The 22768-nt window shown below is 43.2% G+C and overlaps 3 protein-coding genes across 9 annotated transcripts in view; 2 read left to right on the top strand and 1 right to left on the bottom strand.

Annotated features, from left to right (window-relative positions):
- The window catches only part of slc9a7 (solute carrier family 9 member 7), a 34171-nt gene extending 32317 nt beyond the window's left edge, over positions 1-1854 (bottom strand). For 2 of the 3 annotated variants that reach the window (XM_077014730.1, XM_077014729.1), the window contains exon 1: positions 1092-1854. In XM_077014730.1, the coding sequence (XP_076870845.1) occupies positions 1092-1374 (283 nt within the window). In that variant the 5' untranslated portion in view covers positions 1375-1854. The remainder of the gene's footprint in view (positions 1-1091) is intronic. The other variant, XM_077014731.1, reaches the window with a different exon arrangement.
- Positions 1855-2481: 627 nt separating this feature from the next.
- On the top strand, positions 2482-8135 carry rp2 (RP2 activator of ARL3 GTPase). Its single transcript, XM_077014733.1, has 5 exons — positions 2482-2802; positions 3543-4211; positions 4887-5001; positions 6924-7009; positions 7120-8135. The coding sequence occupies exons 1-5, from the start codon at positions 2656-2658 to the stop codon at positions 7201-7203; spliced, it is 1101 nt and encodes a 366-aa protein (XP_076870848.1). The 5' UTR covers positions 2482-2655; the 3' UTR covers positions 7204-8135.
- Positions 8136-8562: 427 nt separating this feature from the next.
- jade3 (jade family PHD finger 3) lies at positions 8563-19575 on the top strand. 5 transcript variants are annotated; one of them, XM_077014738.1, is made up of 14 exons: positions 8563-8804; positions 10042-10153; positions 11568-11639; positions 13051-13119; positions 13434-13493; positions 13709-13788; positions 14141-14298; positions 14522-14712; positions 15062-15273; positions 15934-16101; positions 16221-16337; positions 16529-16987; positions 17094-17211; positions 18203-19575. In XM_077014738.1, the coding sequence occupies exons 5-14, from the start codon at positions 13445-13447 to the stop codon at positions 19063-19065; spliced, it is 2415 nt and encodes an 804-aa protein (XP_076870853.1). In that variant the 5' UTR covers positions 8563-8804; positions 10042-10153; positions 11568-11639; positions 13051-13119; positions 13434-13444; the 3' UTR covers positions 19066-19575. The 5 variants fall into 5 exon arrangements, with proteins under 5 accessions (XP_076870853.1, XP_076870852.1, XP_076870851.1 ...); XM_077014737.1 differs by lacking the exon at positions 11568-11639; XM_077014736.1 differs by lacking the exons at positions 10042-10153; positions 11568-11639 and having other exon boundaries at positions 13007-13119.
- Positions 19576-22768: the final 3193 nt, after the last annotated feature.

Consider the following 22768-nt stretch of genomic DNA (forward strand, 5'->3'; position numbering starts at 1 on the left):
GGCTGAAAAGATGAGAACGTCTACCCTAGCTCATCAGTGTGGAATACAACAGGCTAAACTGTAAAGATCATTGTGGCTCTTCTCTTCATATTAGGCACATTACCTTGCACCCTGAAATTGAAATGACATCTGCATCACTATAATCACATTTGAATTTCACACATGAAACATTCTTGCTAGGTTCGGTCCAGGCACTAACCACAGAGTCCCCCTTGGGGCCTTTGCAATAGGGCAGTGGTTAAGGTATGGGAAGCTCTGGTAAAACTGGTGTTGGACTCAAAAACAGGGTTTCAATGGGTTAATTTTGTGCTAATTTTATGTCTGATTTGAATGTCTGAGGTCCAGCTGCATCAAAGGTCCAAAACACACAAACACACACACACACACACACACACACACACACACACACTGTGTAACACGTCAGAGTACCACAATCTTATCTTTAACTCCTACTTTTTTCCAGAGGCCGTCTCAAAGACAACATGTATAACCTTGACAAACATGTGGTATTATTCGTTTTAAAGCCGAGCTGGCCATGTTTTGCTGGACAACATTCTTCCATGCTGAATTACAGGGGTGTTCCATACCTTGGGCTAGATAGAGCATAGTCTGGAGTTTTACCCTAAAAGAGATCAGTCCTGATAAGCACAGGCGTACTTTGGGCGAGTCACACAACGTATATAAAACGTATTCATCATCTTCACACCGTCTAATACACAGAAAAAAATTAACACGATACATTAAGCCCAACGTGATGCACGAGTTGAAGGGGATGCTGAACTGTGTGAAGTTACACTGTATCTACTCCAGTGGTACCTTCTAGAATTCAGCCAAGACCTTCGAACCATGTAGATACAAAGTGTCAAAGAGCAAACGGAATTGAAATGACTAAACAATACGGAAACAGTACCACCAACTAAAAAGGAAAATGTGGGACGTTTTCGTGTCATTTCGTTTGAGTCGTCGCCTGAACGTACGCTAGAACTAGAGCTCGTGCAGCTAGCAGGCTAGGCAGGCTCATTCAAACCAGAGCTTTCTGCTTTTACATGATGTGTAATGCCTTTTCGCTTGTCTGCAAGCTCATTTCTTACCATATATCATAGCCAAGCCAGTTTCGTGGAGGAAGCGGACTCTTCTGTGCTTGAAAAGCCATATGGTTAAAATGGTCAGTGTCAGTAGCAAAATAAACGTGAGCAAATTAACGCTGTCCTGACGATGACTTTCCTCAGCCTCCTTCTCAGTGGCGAGTTCCTCCATGCCGCCGTCATCTGCATTTATCCCACACGTCTGGCTTAAAATGAAAATCAAAGTTGGAAACACTGGTCTGCTCGTTAGAAGATATCTCCATGGCTTTGGTGCGATGGCTTTCTCCATAATAGAGGATGCTAGTCGGACAAGTCTGTCGGCTCCGTGGTGGTTGTGATGGTACTATGTAAAGATAGCACCAAGGAAAACAAGACTTCGTCCCTAGCTCAACCTTTTTAAAGCCTCATGGCGCCGACGTGTGGAGCCTGAGCTCATTACCACTTTACTGTGGGCTCCTACACTGACACTCAAGGTTTATATATATATTTAGTGAGTTAGTTCGTTCGTTTTTGAGCATTCATCAAAATACAAGTGTTTTTTATATATACATTTAAACAGAAACCGACCAATGCATGCTACAGGATCTGTATCTTACTTAAATCTCACTGTAGTTTCCTCATTCCAATGTACGTTGCCCGTGGAGCCACTTTAAAATGCACACATCTCTCGTCAGATCCAAACAATAGATGACAACAGGTTTTTTCATTGCTCTATAAATAATGTGACATCTAACTCTGAAGCTCGTGGATTAGCTGTCACACTCCTGGGCACAAACAGGACATCTTTATTTCCTTTGCATGGTGTCCCGCTTCCCTTTCAACAAATGAAATGAGGAGTCATCGGTTTTCAGACCCAAAACCATTCTCTTCTGCTGAATCTTTATTTTTCAAGAGCAACGTACGAAGTTGTTGTTCAGAATTGGAACTTCATCAGATTTTACTCAGAAATTTCCTTTGAGTTGCCACCATTTTTATGGAGACAAATATATGATCTCTTCTTAAAATATTGGGAGGTCCATGTGATTATACAGCAATGATCACACTCAATCAACACGATAACTTCGTAGGCCTACTAAACAAAAAGAATACTCGTTTATTTCACACGAACTACCAGACATTAAAACTAAATGTACGATACTCGCTTCAGGTGACAGTCAATTTCATCAGATATATTTAATCTCTTTGCCATATTGATAAAAAGTTACGCTTGCTTTGATACTAACAGGTTAGGTGGTGAAATATCCCTTATAGGATTCGCCTAATAAATGTATCACAAGTAAGATCCGACGCTCGTGGATCTCTTCGGCGATCCTTCGAATCTTCAAAGAGCGACAGGGTAGATCCCTTGGAAAGATCACAGTAGCGAAGGGCGTGCGGTGATTGGTTCCCTCTCATTGGTAGGAAGCGGGAAGCTCGCGTACGTTTGGCGATTTGTTAGATCGACAGAGAAAACACGGGAGCGTTTCTAAGACGTGCAGGTCTTACTCGAGGAGCTGGGTGTTCCGTTTACATTAGGCGAAAAACACTACCGCCTCAGTGCTGTGCGGACAGGTGATAGCCTACTCCAAACATGGGTTGCTTTTTTTCTAAGTCCAGGAGAAAATCTGACAAGGAATCCGCTCTGTCTGCAGACAATATCAATGCGAGTAATAATGAGTCCAGCAACGTTAGTAACCAAGAAACCTCGAAGCAATACAGCTGGGACAAACGGGAGAAGGTACGGATAACGTTAGCTGGCTATATCTAGCCACTCCATAAGCTAATTAATGAGATACGTTTGTTTCCGAATTAAACGGCTGGTTAATCGTTTCAACGGTGGGATGGTAGGGTTGAGCAAAATCGGTATTACGGCTAGTCGTCCGTGTCTGGCACGTTTAAGACGAGAACCGTGTTTGTCACAACTGGTCGATCACTAATCGAGTATGAGATCAGTGCGGTTAATGATGTCCGTGCTAGCTGTGTCAACCTTTAAAACTGTTTCTTTCGATTCGCGTCGACTAACGTTACGGTCGGTGCTGTTAGTCTGCGTGCTGTCGTGTCGCCACACCTCAGACACATCAGATCGTGTGCAGTTTCCTATCGGTTTAAAGGCAGTTCGCATGGATATCTAGTTCATGGCAGGCATCCCTGATAATATTACCTAGTTATGCGACGGATTAACACATTGAACGTTGTAGTCACCGACAAACGACGGACATGAAGGAGTCATTTAGATTTGGATGCGGAATGCTGCTTGGTTTCTCATTATATTTTCACATTAAAGCTGTTGGCTAAATGTCTGGCGCACGTACATTTGCTATTCTTGCGTGGCATCTTTATTATACATGTTTTATAATGTTGAAACGGGGCCACGCTACAAAATAGGCTCCTGGCTTCAGTTAAACATCCCTGCAAAACTAGATGTTTGAATTAAAGAGTAAACACCACTAACTCCTGTTACTAATTCCTTTCGTGCAGGTCGATCCCAAAGACTTCATGCTGACGGGTATAAAGGATGCCACAGTGGGACGACTGCCAGGAAAACTGAATGGACAGCAGTTTGTTATACAGGAATGTGAGAACTGCAACATCTATGTGTTTGACCACTCGGCAACAGTGACCATTGACGACTGTGTAAACTGTTGCATAGTGCTTGGTCCAGTAAAAGGCAGTGTTTTTTTCAGAGACTGCAAAGACATTAAGTGTGTGGTGGCCTGCCAACAGTTCCGCACGAGGGATTGCAAGAAAATGGACATCTTTCTGTGTTGTGCCACACAACCCATTATTGAGTCCTCCACTGGCATGAAGTTTGGCTGCTTCCAGTACTATTACCCTGAGCTGGCCTTCCATTTCAAGGATGCAGGTCTTAGCATCTTTAACAATAACTGGAGCAACATACATGACTTCACACCAGTCTCTGAGGAGACCAACTGGACTCTGCTGCCCGAGGACACTGTGGTGTCGGAGCATGTGCCTCTCCCTGACACCGAGTCGGAGTTCAGGTCTGTTCGCGTTTCTACTGAAGGCAACCGGAGTATTGTGCCATTGACCAAAGGTGGGAGGCGTAAGGAGAGTGAGGAGTCCTGCCTCTTCGTATTCTTCGCTGGAGACTACACCACGGCCAATGCTCGGAAGCTCATTGATGAGGTAAGAACAGCCTGAACTTGATGCTAAATTTCACACCTAAGGTATGAGGGACAAACAACGATTTGTCATGCAATTACAAATGTTACTAAAAACGACTATAACAGGAAATGAAATCCGTTTCCTCTAGTTACTCCACCCTGTAGAAAGAAGGAAGTACCCCAACTCTATTCAGATATGTTGTGCGTTAACAGTGTCATTACGCAGCCCAATCTATTCCAGTGAAGGCTAGATTGTTGCGTGAGGTCAGGGAAGTAGGTCAGGTTAAATGTTCATCAGATGTTCTGTTTTGACTGGCTCTTCACTGACAACAGGAAGCTCTAGCAAGTGGAACATCAAGTGCTATTCTTAAATACTTTTAGTGTTACTGAAAGTAGAAATGACCCATTAAAAACCCACTAGGTTTTATTATGTAGAAATCATTCTATATCATAGAATGTCAGTTTTTCTATGAGTATATAGTCTAACCAATGTATATTAACATCTCTCAAATGTTAATATATATTATGAGAAATATAATATATGAGAAAATTGAAAGCAATGCTAATGTCAAGACGCTGGTGACAAGGGCATAAATAATAAAATACTCTTGATAAGACACTTTTAAAATTTGTACTCTCATAATTTTCTAGACATTTGTTGTAATAATGTGTGTCCTCAATATCTGTCTAAATGTAGGCCACTTCAAAGGGTTTTACACTTATCCAAACCAAAGAAGTAGCCATGCGTCCTGAAGATGTAACCAGAGTCTTCCAAAACAATGCAGAGGACCTCACAGAGTGGACCACAAAGGGTAAGTCCCATTTAGAGAGCTCTCTTTCCTGTGGTCTTAACATTAAATATCGAAGTATACAGTTTTGTGAGGGGGGAGGTCACTTTATGTTAACATAACAACAAGAATCACGTGTCCTAGGTAAATCCCACTGATCTCTTCTAGATAAAAGGTTCATGCCAGTTGCCCTAGTACTTCTCAGCAAAGAGGACTACACATGGGATTCTGACATTTGAAGGGAGAGTCCAAACCACAGGGAATGAAAACACTGAGTTTGAAAGGCACTTGAAACCCAGCAGGAAGTAGTAAAGAGCAGTTTATTACTATTCAGGAAATTGACATGAAAGTTTAATGCCATTAGTCATTGCATTTCTTATGAAGATGCCTGGGTGAGTTCATCTGGCTGCGAGAGCAACAAGGAACAGGGAATGTCAGAGTTCACTTGGGTGTGAGTTTTTAATATTTAACGAGTATTTGTTGAAAAACATAAACGTTGTGGAAGTAACCTGTTCAGATAAGCTGCTAAATCAGCCAGAAAACATTAATTTCATAACTTTGTGAATGATACCTAATATTGGCTATCCTTGGGTAAACGAAGGCTATAGCAAGCTGATTAGCCCACATCATTCTGATATTCTGCCTCCCAGCTCAACCAACCTAGCCAGAAAATAATAATTTCAAGACTGTTTGGAAATCTCTCTGCTTTGAAGCATGAACTTCAGCATAGTCCCTGCAGCCCACAGATGCGTGTGTATGTGAGGGCTGTAAGGTGGTAGGCCATGGTGTCCTGTTTCTCATTTTGGTAATGAAAGGGGTGATCTTAAGTGTCCTGTGTGCCATTGTTAGGATCCTTGGTGAGGATAACAGTGCAGGCATAGATGCAGCTTATTACCCAAAATTATCAGTCAACATCACTACAGTGATTAAAATACTTTAAATAGGAGTTAAATGCCTTTGGCAACTAATGTATTATTACATTGCATCATATTACAACTGAAGATTTTCAGTTGTTGAGAAATTACATTTTATATTTAGTTATTAGTCCAATTATTAATAGATTATTAGGCTGTGAATAAAGGAAGCCATGCCACTCTGGACACACATCCATACAGATGGACCTTTTTTTGTTTCTTCAACTACACAGTTGAAATATCTGAAGTAATATTTTGCCACTGTGATGTTAGTGCAGTGCAGGTCATGAGCCATAACAACATATGTTGACTATACTAGGATATATTTATTTATTAAAACATTAACCCTTGTTTTCTTTTTAGTACTTACAAAGGCCATTTTTGTATTTGGTGCTGGAGTTCTCCTAATATGAGTCTTTTTTTCTCATATCCTTCTTACTGTGAAGTTCAATATACAACACAGGAAGCTAGAGGTTTAGTCATGGTGTCAACCACTATGCATTACTTGCCAAAGAATGTGAACAGTCAACTTTCTGGATACAGTAATAGGCATGTTGGCTACAAGTGATCTGTGCAACAAGTGTTGCAGTTGATTATATAGATTGTAACAGATCCTAATGATTGTTTTTTTTTGTTTATACATTTCTCCTTCTGTTTAATTTATAGTAACTTGCATTTATGATATAGTCAAATCCGTTTACTGTTGATATTTCCCCTATTGCTCATTTGTACCTCTTTGGTCATGTGCTTCTTTGGCCTAAACCTTAGTTCAGCAGCCCAGTAAAGAGATCGTCCCAGGGAGCAGGGACCGTCTTTACTTAGGGTGTAACCGAGTAGTAAGTGAGAAAGTAATAAAAACATAATATAAATGGCTTGTACAGTTTTATACCTCCTAGGTATTTTTAATATTGCTTTTCTTTTAACAGAAGGTCTGTGAAAATAGGCGACTGAAAGCACAGTGGTTGAGAGGAGTGATCTGTGTTTCATTGGCTGATTTAGCCTTTTTCTGATGGATGATCTCTGTTTCGGCAGGTCCTGTGGTTGCCCTTGAGCTGAATGGAGATGGAGTGGTGGAGGCTTGTAGAACCATTGCCAGTGAGATTTTCAGCGGAACAATGGTAACCGCAGGACGAGTGCTGCCTTCAGGGTATTTGCATACAATTCATTATGCTAAACTAACAATCTCCTTTGTCTTTTCTTCCCACCTTTGTGTGTTCTTCTTTCACAGGTATTTGTTTCTGAGAATAAAAATTCAGCTTCACGTGATGTTGACAACTTTTTCAATTTTGCTGACATGCAAATGGGGTTGTGAAGCTAATGAAAACATATCTCAGTGTTGAAAGTTATGTTTTTTTTTTTTATCTAGTAATGTAATGAGCTGGATGCAGACCCAGCAGTGTCCTACCAGGTTTTGTAGGGTGTTTGAACCACTATCTATTAGCGCTGCTAAATATTTTGGAGAACTAGATGTTTTTGAATTGTGTATGTTATTTTACTGTGATTGTAAACTATCATGTCAAATCTGAAAGAATGCGAAAGATTTCTAGAGACAATGTAAAAAAAAAAAAAAAAAAAACATAAAGAACCTGGTTTTCAGAATATATAACTGAAAGTTACTTTGGCTATTGTCAATTATGCTGAATGAATGTTAAATAATATATAGACATTGTCCAGGGAGATTTAACTGGAAAGTATATAGTATATCCTTAGCTTGTGTACATTTTCAGAATGCATACTTGTGTAGCTTATCAATTTATGTACATAGTCTTTGCTGAGGACAATGCGATTGTTTTAAAAATCAGGAACTGTACCTGTCATAAGAGCCTCCGTTTCTTTCTATGAAATATTAGCATGGTTTTGAAACCATTATTCACTTCTTTTTCATACATATTATTTTTTATGGACAGATTATGTTGCATTCTTGCTTGGACTGTTTATAATCTGCCCAAGTTTGGACAATTGTTTTCACCTATGTTTTTTATGAAATACTTTAAAAAGAATCTGAGGTTGATTTTATTGTTAATCAAATTTCACTGAATGTACTATTCAGAGGTGTTTGTCATTTATTACACCCCTCTATTTTTGTATCAATGTTGTAAGAGCACAGTTTTAGTCCTGTGACAAAAAGCAACTAATTTTATTTGTACAAGGTAGATGAATGCCTCACAATGTAATTTTGTACTTTTTGAATGGTTCTTAATTGTAAAATGCAGTTTTGTAGAAATAAATGTAAACTGTGATTTATCAGTATGTTGTTTTGTTAAAATATTTCTCATGTTGCATGATTTGAGACACTTGTTATTCAGAAACCACAGGCACACATTATTATTATTTATTCATTGGATTTTGCAAGATGATGCAGCAGTATGGGGTAAATCCAGATTTCACTAAAGATCAAACTGATTTACTGAAGCACCTATTGTAAACTATAGTGACCATAAGTGTGATCTTCTCCAGTTCTGTTACTGATGGATTACCAGCTACAGGAGACCATCTAAACACTTTAGTCCCCCCCTTCCCCACTACTGGCACGACTCTTGGTTTCATATGCCACATTCTACAAAATTTGATGACCGGGTCCTTGTACTTGCTGTGCTGATATCTACAATATCCATTTACAAAAGTGGACGGTGAACAGCATGGGCTCTTCCAGGATGGCCACGGAAAAGGCGGAGTTTAGGACCCAGCGACCAAGGCTGTACAATAGGACTGTTGTGCCGTGGTGGAAAGCAGATTGCAGCTTTGGGATATTGACAGCGTATAACAGAAAAAAAGGCACAAAAATACCAAACTAAAACCGAGCGTAATACATTTTTATCTGCGCTTCACCCGGAACATTAATCTGAGGAGACTTGCGCGGTAGCCGTCGTCCGCTTCAAGCGGGGGGTGACTAGAGTTGTTTTCGTGTCGGAGGTAAGGCTGCGCGAACAATACTGCTCGTGTCTTCCGAGGGCTGAGCGCGTATCCAGGCGGCGGGGCCTGCTGCCTACACTCGGCATATGGCCGCGGTCGGTGCCCCCTTTAGCTGTCCGGACGAGCTTTTATGTGTCTCCTTTTTTAGATTCTGAGACGAACAGGTTTTAATGCACACGTTGGACGTGGGATATCGGCCGGTGTGTCTTTGCTCTTGCCGCTTGAAGGCTGCAGGCGTCGTGGTGTAGGGCGGCCGGGGTTTGGCGCCAAGGCCGTGTCTCTAATCCCGGGACGCACACAACGATATTCAGGAATATTCTGCGTTTCACGACCTCATGGCCTCCTGCTATATGATCGAGTGGTACTGGGGGTGGATATTGCCGTGTAACGTGGCTGGTCGCTTTATATTAAATGATTTGCTGCACACATTTGCTGAGACTATCTTGTTAGATTTGTTAGCTGTCTTAATAGCAAAGCGAGTGACTAACCCAGGTCTACTGTCCCGGTTCGGTAACGATTTGACCGACTTCATTAGACAAACTCCGTTAAACAAGTTGGCAAATATTAGTCACGTTTAGTAACAGTAATCGCGGATCTGGCAACGTCGCTTGCCAGCTAGATATCGTGGCTAACGCTGTCATGTGTTCAGACTAAACCTAAAGTTATCCCACTATAATACGAAATAAACTTTTAGTATGCTTTTCATGCTTTTTTGCATGTTCTCTAAAAAACAAAAAGTTTTTATTTCCCCAAAAGTACGTTTCACGTTTATAGTTTAATATGGGAAACATTTGGGAAGTCTTATTTTGTTGGGATGGGACACGATTAAGAGGTTGCCAAATCTGATCTTAAAGATTCGTGTGGTAGCAGATGAGGTAATGGGGGGATGTAGAAGTGAAGCAAGTCTACACTGTAAAGGAAGTAGTTTTGAAATAATTTCGGCAGCTAGCTAGATATGTCCTCCCTGAAAACGTGTCGTTCACCCCTCCCTCTTCCGCCATCGGTGCGGACTCCCGGGCTGTGGTTAAAGGGAAGGACTTTTCCTCAGTGGACATATATTTTTTTTTAGCCCAGATATCTAGTCAACTTTTAAGTGCTTTTCTGCATGTTTCAAATGAGAAAGTTGTATCTGCACTGTATCACAAAGTAGCAGTAGTAACGAGTTGTATGAAAACTTGTCAGCACGGTAGGATAAACGCCTGTAGCCGACCTCTCACTGGTTTCTTTGTGTCCTCAGGCGTTTGTAAGCTCATGAAGAGCCTTTGCCGGCCACTCCAGCGGACTTCTGCCCCATTGCAGACTTGGATACACAGGCTGGCTGTAGCCACTAGTTCTACCACGTTGAATGGGTAAAATGGCCTGGTGTGGTGGGACAGGGCCTTTTGTTTTCCTCCATGGGGGGATGGAGAGAGCTCTTGTGCTTCAGCCTGCTCTGATCTTTTGCATTATAATGCAGGCCTACCACTGTTGCGACTGAAATGAATAATTTGAGAAGTGCTAGATGTAAAGCAATAGGTTGTTGGAGAGGTTTGTGCTCGGATTGCTTATCTACTACACTGTTAGTCATTTGTGGTGGCTCTGTAGATGTAATGTTTTAAAGTTATTTTGCTGGTCTCCTGTTATGACATTAGTACTCCTAAATGAACCTCCGCTCTTTTGTTTGCATAGGGCTGCACATGTGTAGATACTGGTCTCGGCTAGTAAACTTTTCAACTATCTCTCTTAATTAAAAATAAATTGATTCTGGCCTTCTTTTAGGTGCTCCCTTTCTAAGGCTATTGTTTCAAACAGACTGCCTCCTTTAAATGAATCAGAAAGTGTTCACAACTCCCTTCCCAGGCCACAGGTCACTTTGTTGTAAAGGGGGCCACTGAGCTGGAGCATTGGCCCAGGGCTTGTGTGAGGGCCAGGTGCTCCTCTGAGCACTAGAGGCCACGGGCACCCTTGTTACGGTCACGTGTGTGTTGTCAGGTCTTTCTTGCATACTACTTTAGGACAGTTCATTGGTTTAATGTACTGTGTTCTCTATCCACTGCATATATTATTGCCTAAGATGGGACTGATGGGAATTGGACCGTGTCTACAGTATGGATCTAACCATAATAATTGTTATTTGACCCACCGGTTTTAACAATGTGAAAAACATTATATTTAAGATGATCATCCTAAAAGACATTTCAAACTGCACATATTATTCAGTTGAGTTACGTAAGGTTCAAAATGGTTTTTCTTTATTATATGACGTTTGTGTAAATATAGATCATAAGCCAGTTGTCACAGTTATCAGATGATTCCATTATATTCTGCATTTAAGTCACACAGTGCAGTGACGCAGTGTAACATGAGCCGTGATCACTGAAGTCTCGCACTGAAGTTTGCCGTGACCTACTGTGTGACAAAACAAATCTGTCACCATGTGAATAGTTTAATGCAGTGGGCGCTTGGCACACATTCACCATAAAATGTACTTATTGACTGGTACTGTTGCATTCTCCATTCACTTATTCCCCAAATTTTGTTACTGTTGTGCTGGTTTTGTGGTAGATATTTACTGCTTAATGACATGAAATATTGTACAACCATAATATGAAGAGTCTAATAATAGGCTAGTTTCACTTCCTGTCACAGCTTAACCAAAGATATGTGCATATATATTGGCATAAAGGTGAATGGAGCAGAATCTAAATGTAAATGGGCCAAATTTGTCATTTGTGATTTTCACCCCAATCGAAATTTGTCCTCTGCATTTACCCATCTGTGCAGTGATACACATACTAGTGATTACTTGGGAGCTGTGGTGCACACGTGCCCAGAGCGGTGGGCAGCCCTAGCCCGGTGAGTAGTTGTGGTTAGGTGCCTTGCTCAAGGGCAATCAGTGTGTGATAAATGTGGTCCTGTTAGGGTGTACCTTATAACACATTTTGAGTTAGACATGTCAAAACTAGTTCTTACATTTCAGATTGTGCTTGCACTTAAATGAATTCCAGCAAAAACAGGAATTAGCCTAAGTAGTCTAATAGTTTATTAAGCATGAGAATAGCTGTGTGCATTTCTAATGGCTGATGCTGTTGGCATCTTTCCTCCGTTTAAGCATAGACACGTTACTGACAGTACCAAGCCATCCATGAAGCCATAAGAGACATCTACCAGTTCACTGCAGCACATGTAGTGCTTGCTCTTTTGGAATATCTTGCGGATATTCAAGCCTCCTATTATCCAGCACTAGGCCATCACCCGTCCGTGCAGAGTTCTTCCACAAAAAGCTGAAGTTGGTTTCAGTACCGCACATCATCCTGAAATGGATAAAATGGCAGCTGTGTAGAAATGCCTTTTCTCTGTTGCCTCCTTCCGTTTGCCTCTGTCTCTCGGTGTTGTAATGATGTGTAATGCTGCGCCTTTGGGCATAGTGCGTGTATGTGTTCCCCTCTGGGCACCATTGACGTCTGGGTTGGTACACTGCAAGCCAGGCAGGTTCCATTTTGAGGTCCTCTCCTGCTGCTTCCTGTCTATGGTATTTATAGAATCGCTGCTAAAAAGCTCAGAGTAAATGGGGGAATACGCACAGGATCGGGTCAGGCCAGGACTGACAACAAATAACCCACCTGAACAAAGTACCATAATGGAGAGAATCCTACCCCAGCCACCACTGCCTACAAACCTCACTATGAGGTGGTTGCATTTCAGATGTTTATTGTAAAATTTGCAGGTATGTTTCCTATGCATAAAAATGAAGACCAAGAACAATAATGCTATAATATTGGTATCTGCAAATTAGGGGTGCGCCGTATAGTATGTTGTCGATATCATGAAGTTCTTCTGCAGAAGTACAGAGATGGAAATATCCAGAAGGTTTTACACCCTGTACAGGGTTTACGATGCTGCAGAACATGGTGCATGTACGTGCATACTGATGTGAGTGGTGCCGCCTCCCTCGTGGGAAACGTGGGCTACTTCCTGTAAGCTGGATCAACACTTACAGTTGTGCTGAAAATGGATGCAGTAAAACCTTTTAGGCGGTGCAGTCTCGTTAGCACTGGTGCGGCGTGGATGTTTACGTGATCGTGTGCTGGGCTCAGAATTATTTGTTTAAGGGGGCCTCTCAAGTAGCACTGAGGCATGCTAAATCTGTACGCCGCCTGTGTGTGTGTGTGTGTGTGTGTGTGTGTGTGTGTGTGTGTGTGTGTGTGTCTCCCTAATCCCAGCCCACCACGCCCTCTTTAAGGCCTGTCCCTTCATTGGTTCACAGGGATGAGAGTTGGAAGACTGGAGCAGATTAGAGGAATACACTAGCATGCGCTGCGACTTGAAATTGATGGTAAGTGCCCAATAGGCTGAATCACCTGTTATTGACTAATAACAATGTGGATCCAAAATATCAACATATTGTATTTTCCCACAATTACTTGAAAAACAACAAGTTGTTGAATGACACTGCAATTATCCTAATATTATCTTTAATTTCACATCAACATTAGAAATAAGGCACCTTCTGCAAATAATATGAAAACCATGTAGGTGAATCAAAAAGATAAAAAAGATTCAAGTATTTGGCAAGTGTGTATTTAAGTCTCAAATACACAAATTTATGTTTGGCTTGTTCATGCTCTTATCCATCCCTCCCTCCCTCAGGATACATCAGGATGAAACGACTCAGGACCTCAAGCAGTAGTGACAGTTCAGACAATGAAAGTAAGTTCTTATGCCTAAATCTTCATAGTTAGAGACAGAGCATGTGTCTATGTGTATGCTTGTGTATATGTCTTAACACAATCCTATATCAACACAAGTTACTAGAGAAACTGCTATATTCTATATTCTGCTATATATTATATTTGTATGAGAGAGATGCGGTGTTAATGGCTGTGGTATATTTATATTTCTATTTTTCTTACACCAACACACAGGTCCCTCCACCTCATTCTCATCAAACAGGTATGGAAGCAAACCCGGAACGCCCGCCTCCGCACACAAGAAGCCCGCCGAGGTAAGTGTGTCCTCCGCAGGTGCAGCACACTGAACAAGGGTGTGGGTTTTCAAATTCAGAAGCTCTGTTGGCATGGTAACCGCTAGAGCAGTGTTGACTGTAATGTTCAGTAGTGCCACGGTGTGTCATTCTCTCATGCAGTACTACTGTAATTCTATAATGCAGCAATACTGCTTTGGCCCTGACAATCTGAATATACAATTTCAAATGAATGCTGATATTGTTAGCTTTAACGACTGCAGAAGAAACTAGGCTCACAGGGTTTTCTGAACCCAAGTCCTTCAGACTTCAAGTGCACATGTGAACGAAGCTTCTCGCTGTGAAAATCACGTGATGGTCCTGTGTGTCGCAGGTGTTCAGAAAAGACCTGATCAGCGCCATGAAGCTGCCAGACTCGCACCACATCTCTGCGGAGGACTACTACCTGCTGGCTGACACGTGGAGACAGGAGTGGGAGAAGGGTGTGCAGGTACCAGCCAGTCCCGACACCATCCCCCAGCCCTCCGTCAGGTTAGTCTCTCGCTCTCGCTCTTCTCTCCGCCGCCTTGCTGTCTCCTGTTTTTGGTTTTCTTTCGGCCCTTGGTGCATAGTTTGCTCGGCACGCAAAACTCGCAGCATAACTGCCTCCCCTTCCACCCTTTACATCGTAAGCTTGGTCATATTTTTTGTTTTATGTGCCATTCCAGCAGCGTTAATTCCATCAGCACTAAACTGCTTTTCTGCACTCGTGCAGGATCATGACGGAGAAGCCAAAGGAGGTCCTGTTCTCCAGACAGCGGAAATACATCCAGTGTTGGAGTCAGGACTCGACCGAGACCGGGTACTTGAACATCAAGGAGCTGGCCGAGGCCATGTGCCGATACGACCTGGACGATATGGACCTGCACTGGCTGCAAGAACTCAACATGGAGCTGGCTCAGATGGGTGAGGGCCCATGCAGCAGTCTGTCCTTATGTGTGTGTGTTTTAAACATCCACTATTGGCTAATCTTGCTCGTATTAAAAAAAGAGTGCTGTGAATGCATTCCAACAGACGTGTGCAAAACATGTTTGAAGTGCAACTAAGGTAAGCTGTACCAATGAAGGAAATTTAAGTCTAGATAACTAAAGAAAAACGTTGGTATCAGTTACCGCAATTAGGCTATCGGTTCTGATGTAGTCGTGCAGCACTGGTATGAGTCAGTGGAGGCGGAGCCTGTAATTATCCAGCGGTTTACTCGATTGTTTCCTGCATTTGACTTATTTAAGGAGTACATCTGATCTGTGTGTGTCAGGGGAAGGAGCCATGGATGAGTTAACCATGGAGCGTGTGATGGAGGCTCTGGAGAGGAAGTGCCATGACAACATGAACCATGCCATAGAGACGGAGGAAGGTCTGGGCATCGAATACGACGAGGATGTCATCTGTGACGTGTGCCGCTCTCCTGACAGCGAGGAGGGCAACGACATGGTCTTCTGTGACAAGTGCAACATCTGCGTGCACCAGGTGAGAGTCGAGGGAGGGGCCACAGTGGGTCCCGCGGGGGGGGAGACGGAAACCTTAGAGCGTGTTTTAGGAAAGGAAAAACCCAGCATGTCCTGTTCCTTTGACCAGGTGAGATGTTGTTTAGCGTAATATAGAAACACAACAGCACCTCCTCTGCCTGCTTGTATGTTGCTCCTTATCTCACTCACACACGTTTAGTGTTGTTTTCGGTGACGGTCTGGCCCCATAAACATGCTGGTCTGGAACTAGACCCTAAGAGGTGCTTGTGAAGTGTGGGGCACTGCCAGCATTCGTTGGGTAGCTGACGTGCAGGAAGAAAGGGTAGAGTGATGCTGAAGAACCAGCACATTCATAAAATGAAAAAATATCAACGCTTGATGACTTAAACAGATCTGTCTGATAATCCCTCTGCACTGTGTAGATATACTGAAAGAGTTCATTGTCAGAGATGCTCTTAAAGCAAGAACTGAAATGTGCAAACAAAGGATGTGGTCCGTGTTGTTTATACGCTGTCTGTCAACCTTTGTTTCTGCAGCAGGGATGCTGAACTTGTAAGGTTCGCCAGTTCTAGGGAGCCAGCAGCAGTTCCCGCCACCCAGCAGCCCTTTCTTGGTGCAGGAGTAACATGCATGTCCTTGATGTGCTGTCTTTGGTTTCTAGGCTTGCTATGGCATAGTGAAAGTTCCAGATGGCAACTGGCTGTGCCGAACGTGTGTGCTTGGCATCGACCCGCAGTGCATTCTGTGCCCCAAAAAGGGAGGGGCTATGAAAGCCACGCGAGCGGGCACAAAGTGGGCACATGTGAGCTGTGCCCTCTGGATACCCGAGGTACGGTTCCCACATGAGACTGCCGGGGTTAAACACTCACATGACATGGCTGGTCACGTAAAGATTTGGGTTCTGTGTATCGTTAGGCTTTAGATATGTGTGTGTGTGTGTGTGTGTAGGTGAGCATCGCATGTCCAGAGAGGATGGAACCCATTACCAAAGTGTCACACATTCCTCCCAGTCGCTGGTCTCTCATCTGTAGCCTCTGCAAGCTGAAGACCGGCGCTTGCATCCAGGTGAGATCTGATGAGTTGGTGCTTCGTGTTGTCTGTGCAAGAACCGTGAGTAACAGGCGAAAAGTAGAGAAAAGAGTTTTTGCTGTCTAGTATTGCCGTATAAATAAGGAACTGATAGGTGCGCCATGACTGTTCAGGCTGTTTCTAGCATGTGTGTAGGAAACTGTGTCTAATCCACCCTTCCTCTCCAGTGTTCAGTGAAGAACTGCACCATTCCGTTCCACGTCACCTGCGCCTTCGAACACAGCCTGGAGATGAAGACCATCTTGGACGAGGGCGACGAGGTCAAGTTCAAATCCTACTGCCTGAAGCACAGCAAGCCCAAAGCGGGCGAGCCGGGTCTGAGCCCGGCCCGGCCCAAACCCCCCAGCGAGACCGAGAAGGTGGGCTTGCGGGCGCAGAAGCTCCAGGAGCTAGAGGAGGAGTTTTACAGGCTGGTGCAGCCCGAGGAGGTGGCCCAGGACCTTGGGTTACCCTTGCTCCTGCTGGACTTCGTCTACCAATACTGGAAACTGAAGAGGAAGACGAACTTCAACAAAGCCCTGGTGCCACCTAAAGAGGACGAGGAGAACCTCCTGTTGCAGCCGCAGGAGGACAGCATCCACACCCGCATGAGAATGTTTATGCACCTACGTCAGGATCTGGAGAGGGTGGGTGCTGCGTCATCACAAGGGCCCGTCGTGGCCCGTGTGCAGCTCGGCCTCTTCCTACGCCCTCTCTGACCTTCTATCTCACGTGTGTGTGGTTTTTTTTTAGGTGAGAAACCTGTGCTACATGGTGAGTCGGAGGGAAAAACTGAAGCTATCTCAGAGCAAAGCCCAGGAGCAGATCTTTAACCTTCACGTCAAACTCGTCAATCAAGAACTTTCTGCAGGTAATAGATATGCAAGATCGTATGTTTCACATGGTTGTGGTGTCACAGTAGCTGGTAGTGGTGCATGACTGAATGGTTACCTCACCATTACTTTTATTTGCACTGGACCTTTTTTGATGCATGGACCTTTCCTCAAGCATTTTGTTATCTTAAAATTACATGATAAAGTTCTTAGTTGTATATCTAATCAAAAATACAGAATGGTGTACTTTGTCCACACTCCCACAGACCCCACAAAAAGTTAAAAGTTAAACTTTCTTAAAACACAACGCCCTAGCCATAGGTCAAAAATGCAATAAAGAATTAAAGTTGTTTTTTTTTCTCCTCATAAGGTCAAGGTAAACTTTTATCCCCCAAGGGGGCAATTTGTTGCACAGTTAGTAGTTTAGACATCAGCAGCAATCAACACACCACAGACAAACCAGTCTACACAGAAACTAACATTGAAAAGGCCAATAGCCACAGGGACAGATGTATCTTAGCAACCTAAATCTGTGAGCAGATGGAAGCGATCTGACAGGACAACAGGCATCTGGGGTCAGCGGGAACTGCTCGGACACTCTGTATGACTGTAGACCTGAGATTACTGCTGCTTTACTGCACCTCAAACAGTTCCCTCAAACGTTCCTATTTCTCCTGAAAAATAGCCTAACCCAACCTCAAATAAAGCAGGAATAAAGCATTCTCCTAAATGTGGAAACAGCACAAATTTTAAGTTATGAACTGGGAAAATTTAATGTAGATGATAAATTCAGGCCAGTCACTAGCTGTACCAAGAATGTACTAAACACTTCCTAAAAAGCTTTCAAAATAAATTCTTTACATAATTTTCACCACCAGCTTGTGTTTTTAAATGACCAATGCTGTGATAGAATGACTGGTTATAGGTTATCATATCTTACATTATCATTACAAAACAGCAACTTGAAATATAAGATTGATACTCTTCTTTGGTGTTGAGGCCACTGTTAAAACTCTGCTTGTTCTGCAGGTCTGCCGGTGTCCTCCAGTGTGGAGAACCTGCTCTTCCGGACTCCACCCAGGATTACCCTCAAGCTCAAAATGCCCAAAGTGTCGTTGGGCAACGGCAAGACGAGCACCAAATCCGGCAACGGGCCACTGTGCCCGGACAACAGCAGCAACGTTTATGACCTCAGCGGGGCGGGTGTGGGCCAGGGCAAGCCCCAGCTCCACCACGGCCGAGCTCGGAGGGAGGAGCGCACCAACGGCCTTCTCCCTGCAGCCCGGCGGGACGCCGGAGGCCCCAACCTCTCACTGCTGCCCCTCAAACCGACCGGCAAGCCTCTGGCCTTGCACGCCGCCCTCCACGGCCATTCGTCCAACGGGAAGGGCAAACCGGAGCAGGACAAGCCCCGCCCCCTGAAGTCTAATGGCATTTTGGAGAAAGCGGTGGGGCAGAGAGACACGTCCTGCCAGACTCCCTCCGAGCAGGCGGCGGGCAACGAGCACTTGGGGAAAGGTCAGCCGGCCACGTTCCACAAGTCAGCCATGGAACACTTCAGTAGGTCCTTCAAAGAAGCCACTGTCAGCCTGGTACGGACTACGGAGGACCTGCGGAGTGCCGAGAAGATCGCCCGCAAAGCCGTCGGCAAAGAGCGGGCGAACTGCGCCAAGCCGGCCGGCACCGACAGGCCACCGGATGGTGCCAGAGCGTACCAGGAAAGCGATGGCTACTGCCCCGACCTGGAGCTCAGCGACTCTGAACCGGAGGCTAAGGGCAAGCGCCACCGGGGCGGGAGGGGGCTGAGCGAGAGGAGCCCGGCTGGAGCCTACGGCCGCGGGGGCAGTCGAGGGAAAGTGGCCTTAAGCTCCAGGACCGCAGTACAAAGGTGACGAGGCTGCGAAGCACCGTCTCTGTCCTCAAGCCCACTGCTCCAGGCCCGTTACCAGAACGCTCCGGTGGTCCGTAGAAGCGCCACACTCCAAGGTTTCCTCGTTGAGCAACGGCCTGCGACCGCACTGGCCGTCGGGTCAGGTAATTGTGGAACGAGTCCAGCTGTCTAGTGCAGGCAGAACCAGACTGGCATCTCACCAGAAGGGGGCGCCAAAGCCCTCTCCCTGGCTGAGTGCAGAGCGAGCTGCCTTTCCAGCAGATTCAGCATGACGCTGTCTCTCTACTCTGTGGATTTCAGCTATAAGCTGACTCCACACATTAGATCACACGTCTAACAGCAGTTAGACAGGCCTTTTTGCAGTGTTTCTGTACATACTTGTCATTTTTAAGTTGTGTATAGTAGCTTGTGTCAGGTTGTGGAATTCATTGTTGAAGGAATTTCCACATGCTGATAAATTACATTCTTCATTCCTATGGTTATGCAAATCAATAAAGACATAAGAACTCCAGTGCTTGAGTCTGGCCATTTGGGTAAAAGCTGAGAGGCAGGTATTGGGTTCTCTGTGTTTAGTGTTTTCTGTTATCTTGCTTTTCTGTGTTATCTGTCTGTTTATGTGCGTGTCTCTCTGTATGTGTCTAATCTTTATCTCTTTTGATGTTGTTAGTAGCATGTTATGTTCACAGTCGCTTTTTTTCTCACGGTTTTAGAGAGGAAAGAGCAGGCTAAAATGGTCTTGTGAGCAGGCTACAATGGTCTTCCATTAGTGTCTTCAGAATTAATGAAAATGTGTGATCCTCTTTAAAGAGAATTAGTTTTATTTTTAATATGGTATATTTTTATGTTCATAACTTCACAATCTTAGTAAAACTTTTGCAAAGTTATTTTATAAAATTATGGTCACACAATTCATGTATGTAAGGGGGAGATTGTTGGCAGTAAATGCCTTGTGACCATAGAGAAACTATAAATGCATTTAAGACTCCACAAGTTCAAGCAGTGTAAACTGAACGCTGGACATTGGGGGCCGGTGTGGAAATGACTCATGTTGGAGCTGCATCTTCTCATTAGTTTTAAATAACTGAATTGATTTTACCGCAAATGTTTCTTCACGTGAGCTGCAAAGAGGCTTAAGTGTGACAACATAGTTTCATCTTAAGCTGAATCATTGTATTCTTATAATAAGGCCCGGAAAGAGCTTCAGAATGGTTAAGACAGAACACTGCAATGAGCTGGTAAGACCTGTTGTGTTTTTACTGGTGGTGTATATTAAAGCCACTACTTTCCAATATGCAGCAGAACAGAAATTCATGGGTAAAGGATTCAGAACGATGGTTAAAGCGGAATGATAATGATTTATTTTATTTAGGTCAGGGATAAAAAATTGTTAATTGACTTTTGGATGCTGTACTCGCAGCTCGTGAAATAATAGGACGTTATTTGGTTTATTGCTACTCCTTCACCATTTACTTGCAATGGCCTTTGTGAGGAAGTCGCTGCTTTGCCAGTGCCAACTTTAGTGTGTCTAGAGGAATCCTCTGTGTTCATGTATGTTCATTAGAACATGAATGATTCATATTCATGTATGGACGAGTGCATTCTGATTTTGTTCTGTTCTACTTAAAGGGTGGGGGTTATGTTATGACTGAAAAGTGGCTGGTAAGATCGGGGTGTAGTTATGTCTGATCTGTATGATAGTTTTACATGGATGGAGGAGCTCTGAATATTCCGCTGATTGGACATGATGTATGTCCATATCCTCAGAGAGGGCAGTGATGGCCACAGATTATTGTGTGTGTGTGTGTGTGTGTGTGTGTGTGTGTGTGTGAGGGAGAGAGAGAGAGACATGCAAAGACGTTTTGAGGGAATCTAGCAACATCTGTGCAGCCTTTTGGCTTTTTACACGTTCTGTGAACTTCCAGGAAGACCTTAAATTGTGTTGTACTGTGTTTATGGCAGCCAATGGAAAATACTGTAATGGCATGAACTATGCGCCACATTTGAATAGAAGTACTTCTTTCTTTTTCATTATTTCTTTTTTGACACTACATAATGAAAAAGGCCTTTTCAATAAACTTTGAAAATACCAAATTATTTGTCAGGCTTTCTTATAACATTTTAATAACAGGAGTATTTTCATTTTTAAGGAGTAATTATTGATACTATGAATTAAAGTGATAATACTAAACTATTCGCTTAGATCATAAAATTGGGTGTGGGAGTCTCCCTTTTTGCCTAAAACTAAAAGCATATGGATTAGTGGAACAACCATCTTGGTTATTGAGTCACCAGTCACTGGACGGGTTTGTCCTTCACATACTTTCATTATAGTCATTTCTTTCTTAACTTGATTCAATTGTTTCTCAGACAAATCCTCTTGTCTACATTTACACTATTATAATTATTATATTTTCTGCTCAAACAAACAAACATTTACCTTGTGATTTCAGAACTTCCTTAGGCAGGACCTTCCTTCAGTGCCTTTTGACGTTCATTTAACTAGTTCCATTGTCATGTAGCTCATGATCTTTAAGAGCAAAGCCTATAATGACACTGAAAGTACATTGTTGGCTTTAATGTAATTATAAAACATGCGTTTACATTGTTTGGAAACCAATGCCTTGTTATATGGCAATAGAAAGGTGAGGGTTGTTTTGAGATGACTAATGCACTTATGTGAGGCAGCAGATTACTTTCATTCAAACAGAAAAGCTCATCTTGCTCTTATCCTTCATCCACAGTAACGAGCAGCACGACTCAGATTACTGAAAACATGAACAAGACTTACAATAACTTCTCATTCGTCCCATTATTATTACTTGTAGACCTCAGCTTCCACTGAACACTGATTACACTTCTGGGCCGTCTATAAAATACACCTGGCAGTGCAGGGCATTCTGGGTACATTTTCTTTCAAAGAAGCTTGTGCTGACTGTGTAGGTTACGCTTGACTGGTGCTGCTGAGTAGAGGGTGAGAACAGATGACATGCACACAAATGCCATCATTAAACAGCACAATACAAGTGCCACAGGTACAAATACTGTACACAAAGCCTTTTCTGTATAATGACCAGCCACTACTGCATCCACTTCTGCTAAAAGAAGACAGTGGAGGCACCAGAATGTCTTTGTACAGAAGAAACTATAATGAGGGGTGTATTTGTGAATTATGAGAATGCAGTCACTGCTACCTCTGTGCTATCTTTGTGTAGTCATCTATCCCACAATAATCAATATTTCAACCTACAGTAATAAAGTCTTCACCATTAGAGCACTGGTAACGACCGTATAGAATTTTTTTTCTCAGCCTCTTCATTAGAATACAACCAGAAAAGTAACTTTGTATATCAGATTAAAAGGGCACAGGGACATGTGCTCAGTCTGACCTTCACTTACACTTGAGCCATTGCTGGAAAAGACCTAAGAACTCTGGGAAGTGCTGAAAGAACCCAAGTATAATACATGACTACATATACATCTTCAGAAAATGTCAGGACAGACTCCCCAAAATATGTAAGATGAGACTGAGAAATAATAGCATATGATCATACAAATACAGATTTGCTAATACAAATCAAATGGTGGCCTTAGACTTTTGCACAGTGCTGTATATTCACTGTAAAGGTCCTGTACTATGAGGTACAGGTTTGGTTGGTGTTCTTTTTTTGCATATGGATGACCTCACTGAAAATCTTTTGTTAAGT

This window comes from Brachyhypopomus gauderio, chromosome 8 (assembly GCF_052324685.1).
Source record: "Brachyhypopomus gauderio isolate BG-103 chromosome 8, BGAUD_0.2, whole genome shotgun sequence".
In the NCBI taxonomy this organism is placed as follows: Eukaryota; Metazoa; Chordata; class Actinopteri; order Gymnotiformes; family Hypopomidae; genus Brachyhypopomus; species Brachyhypopomus gauderio.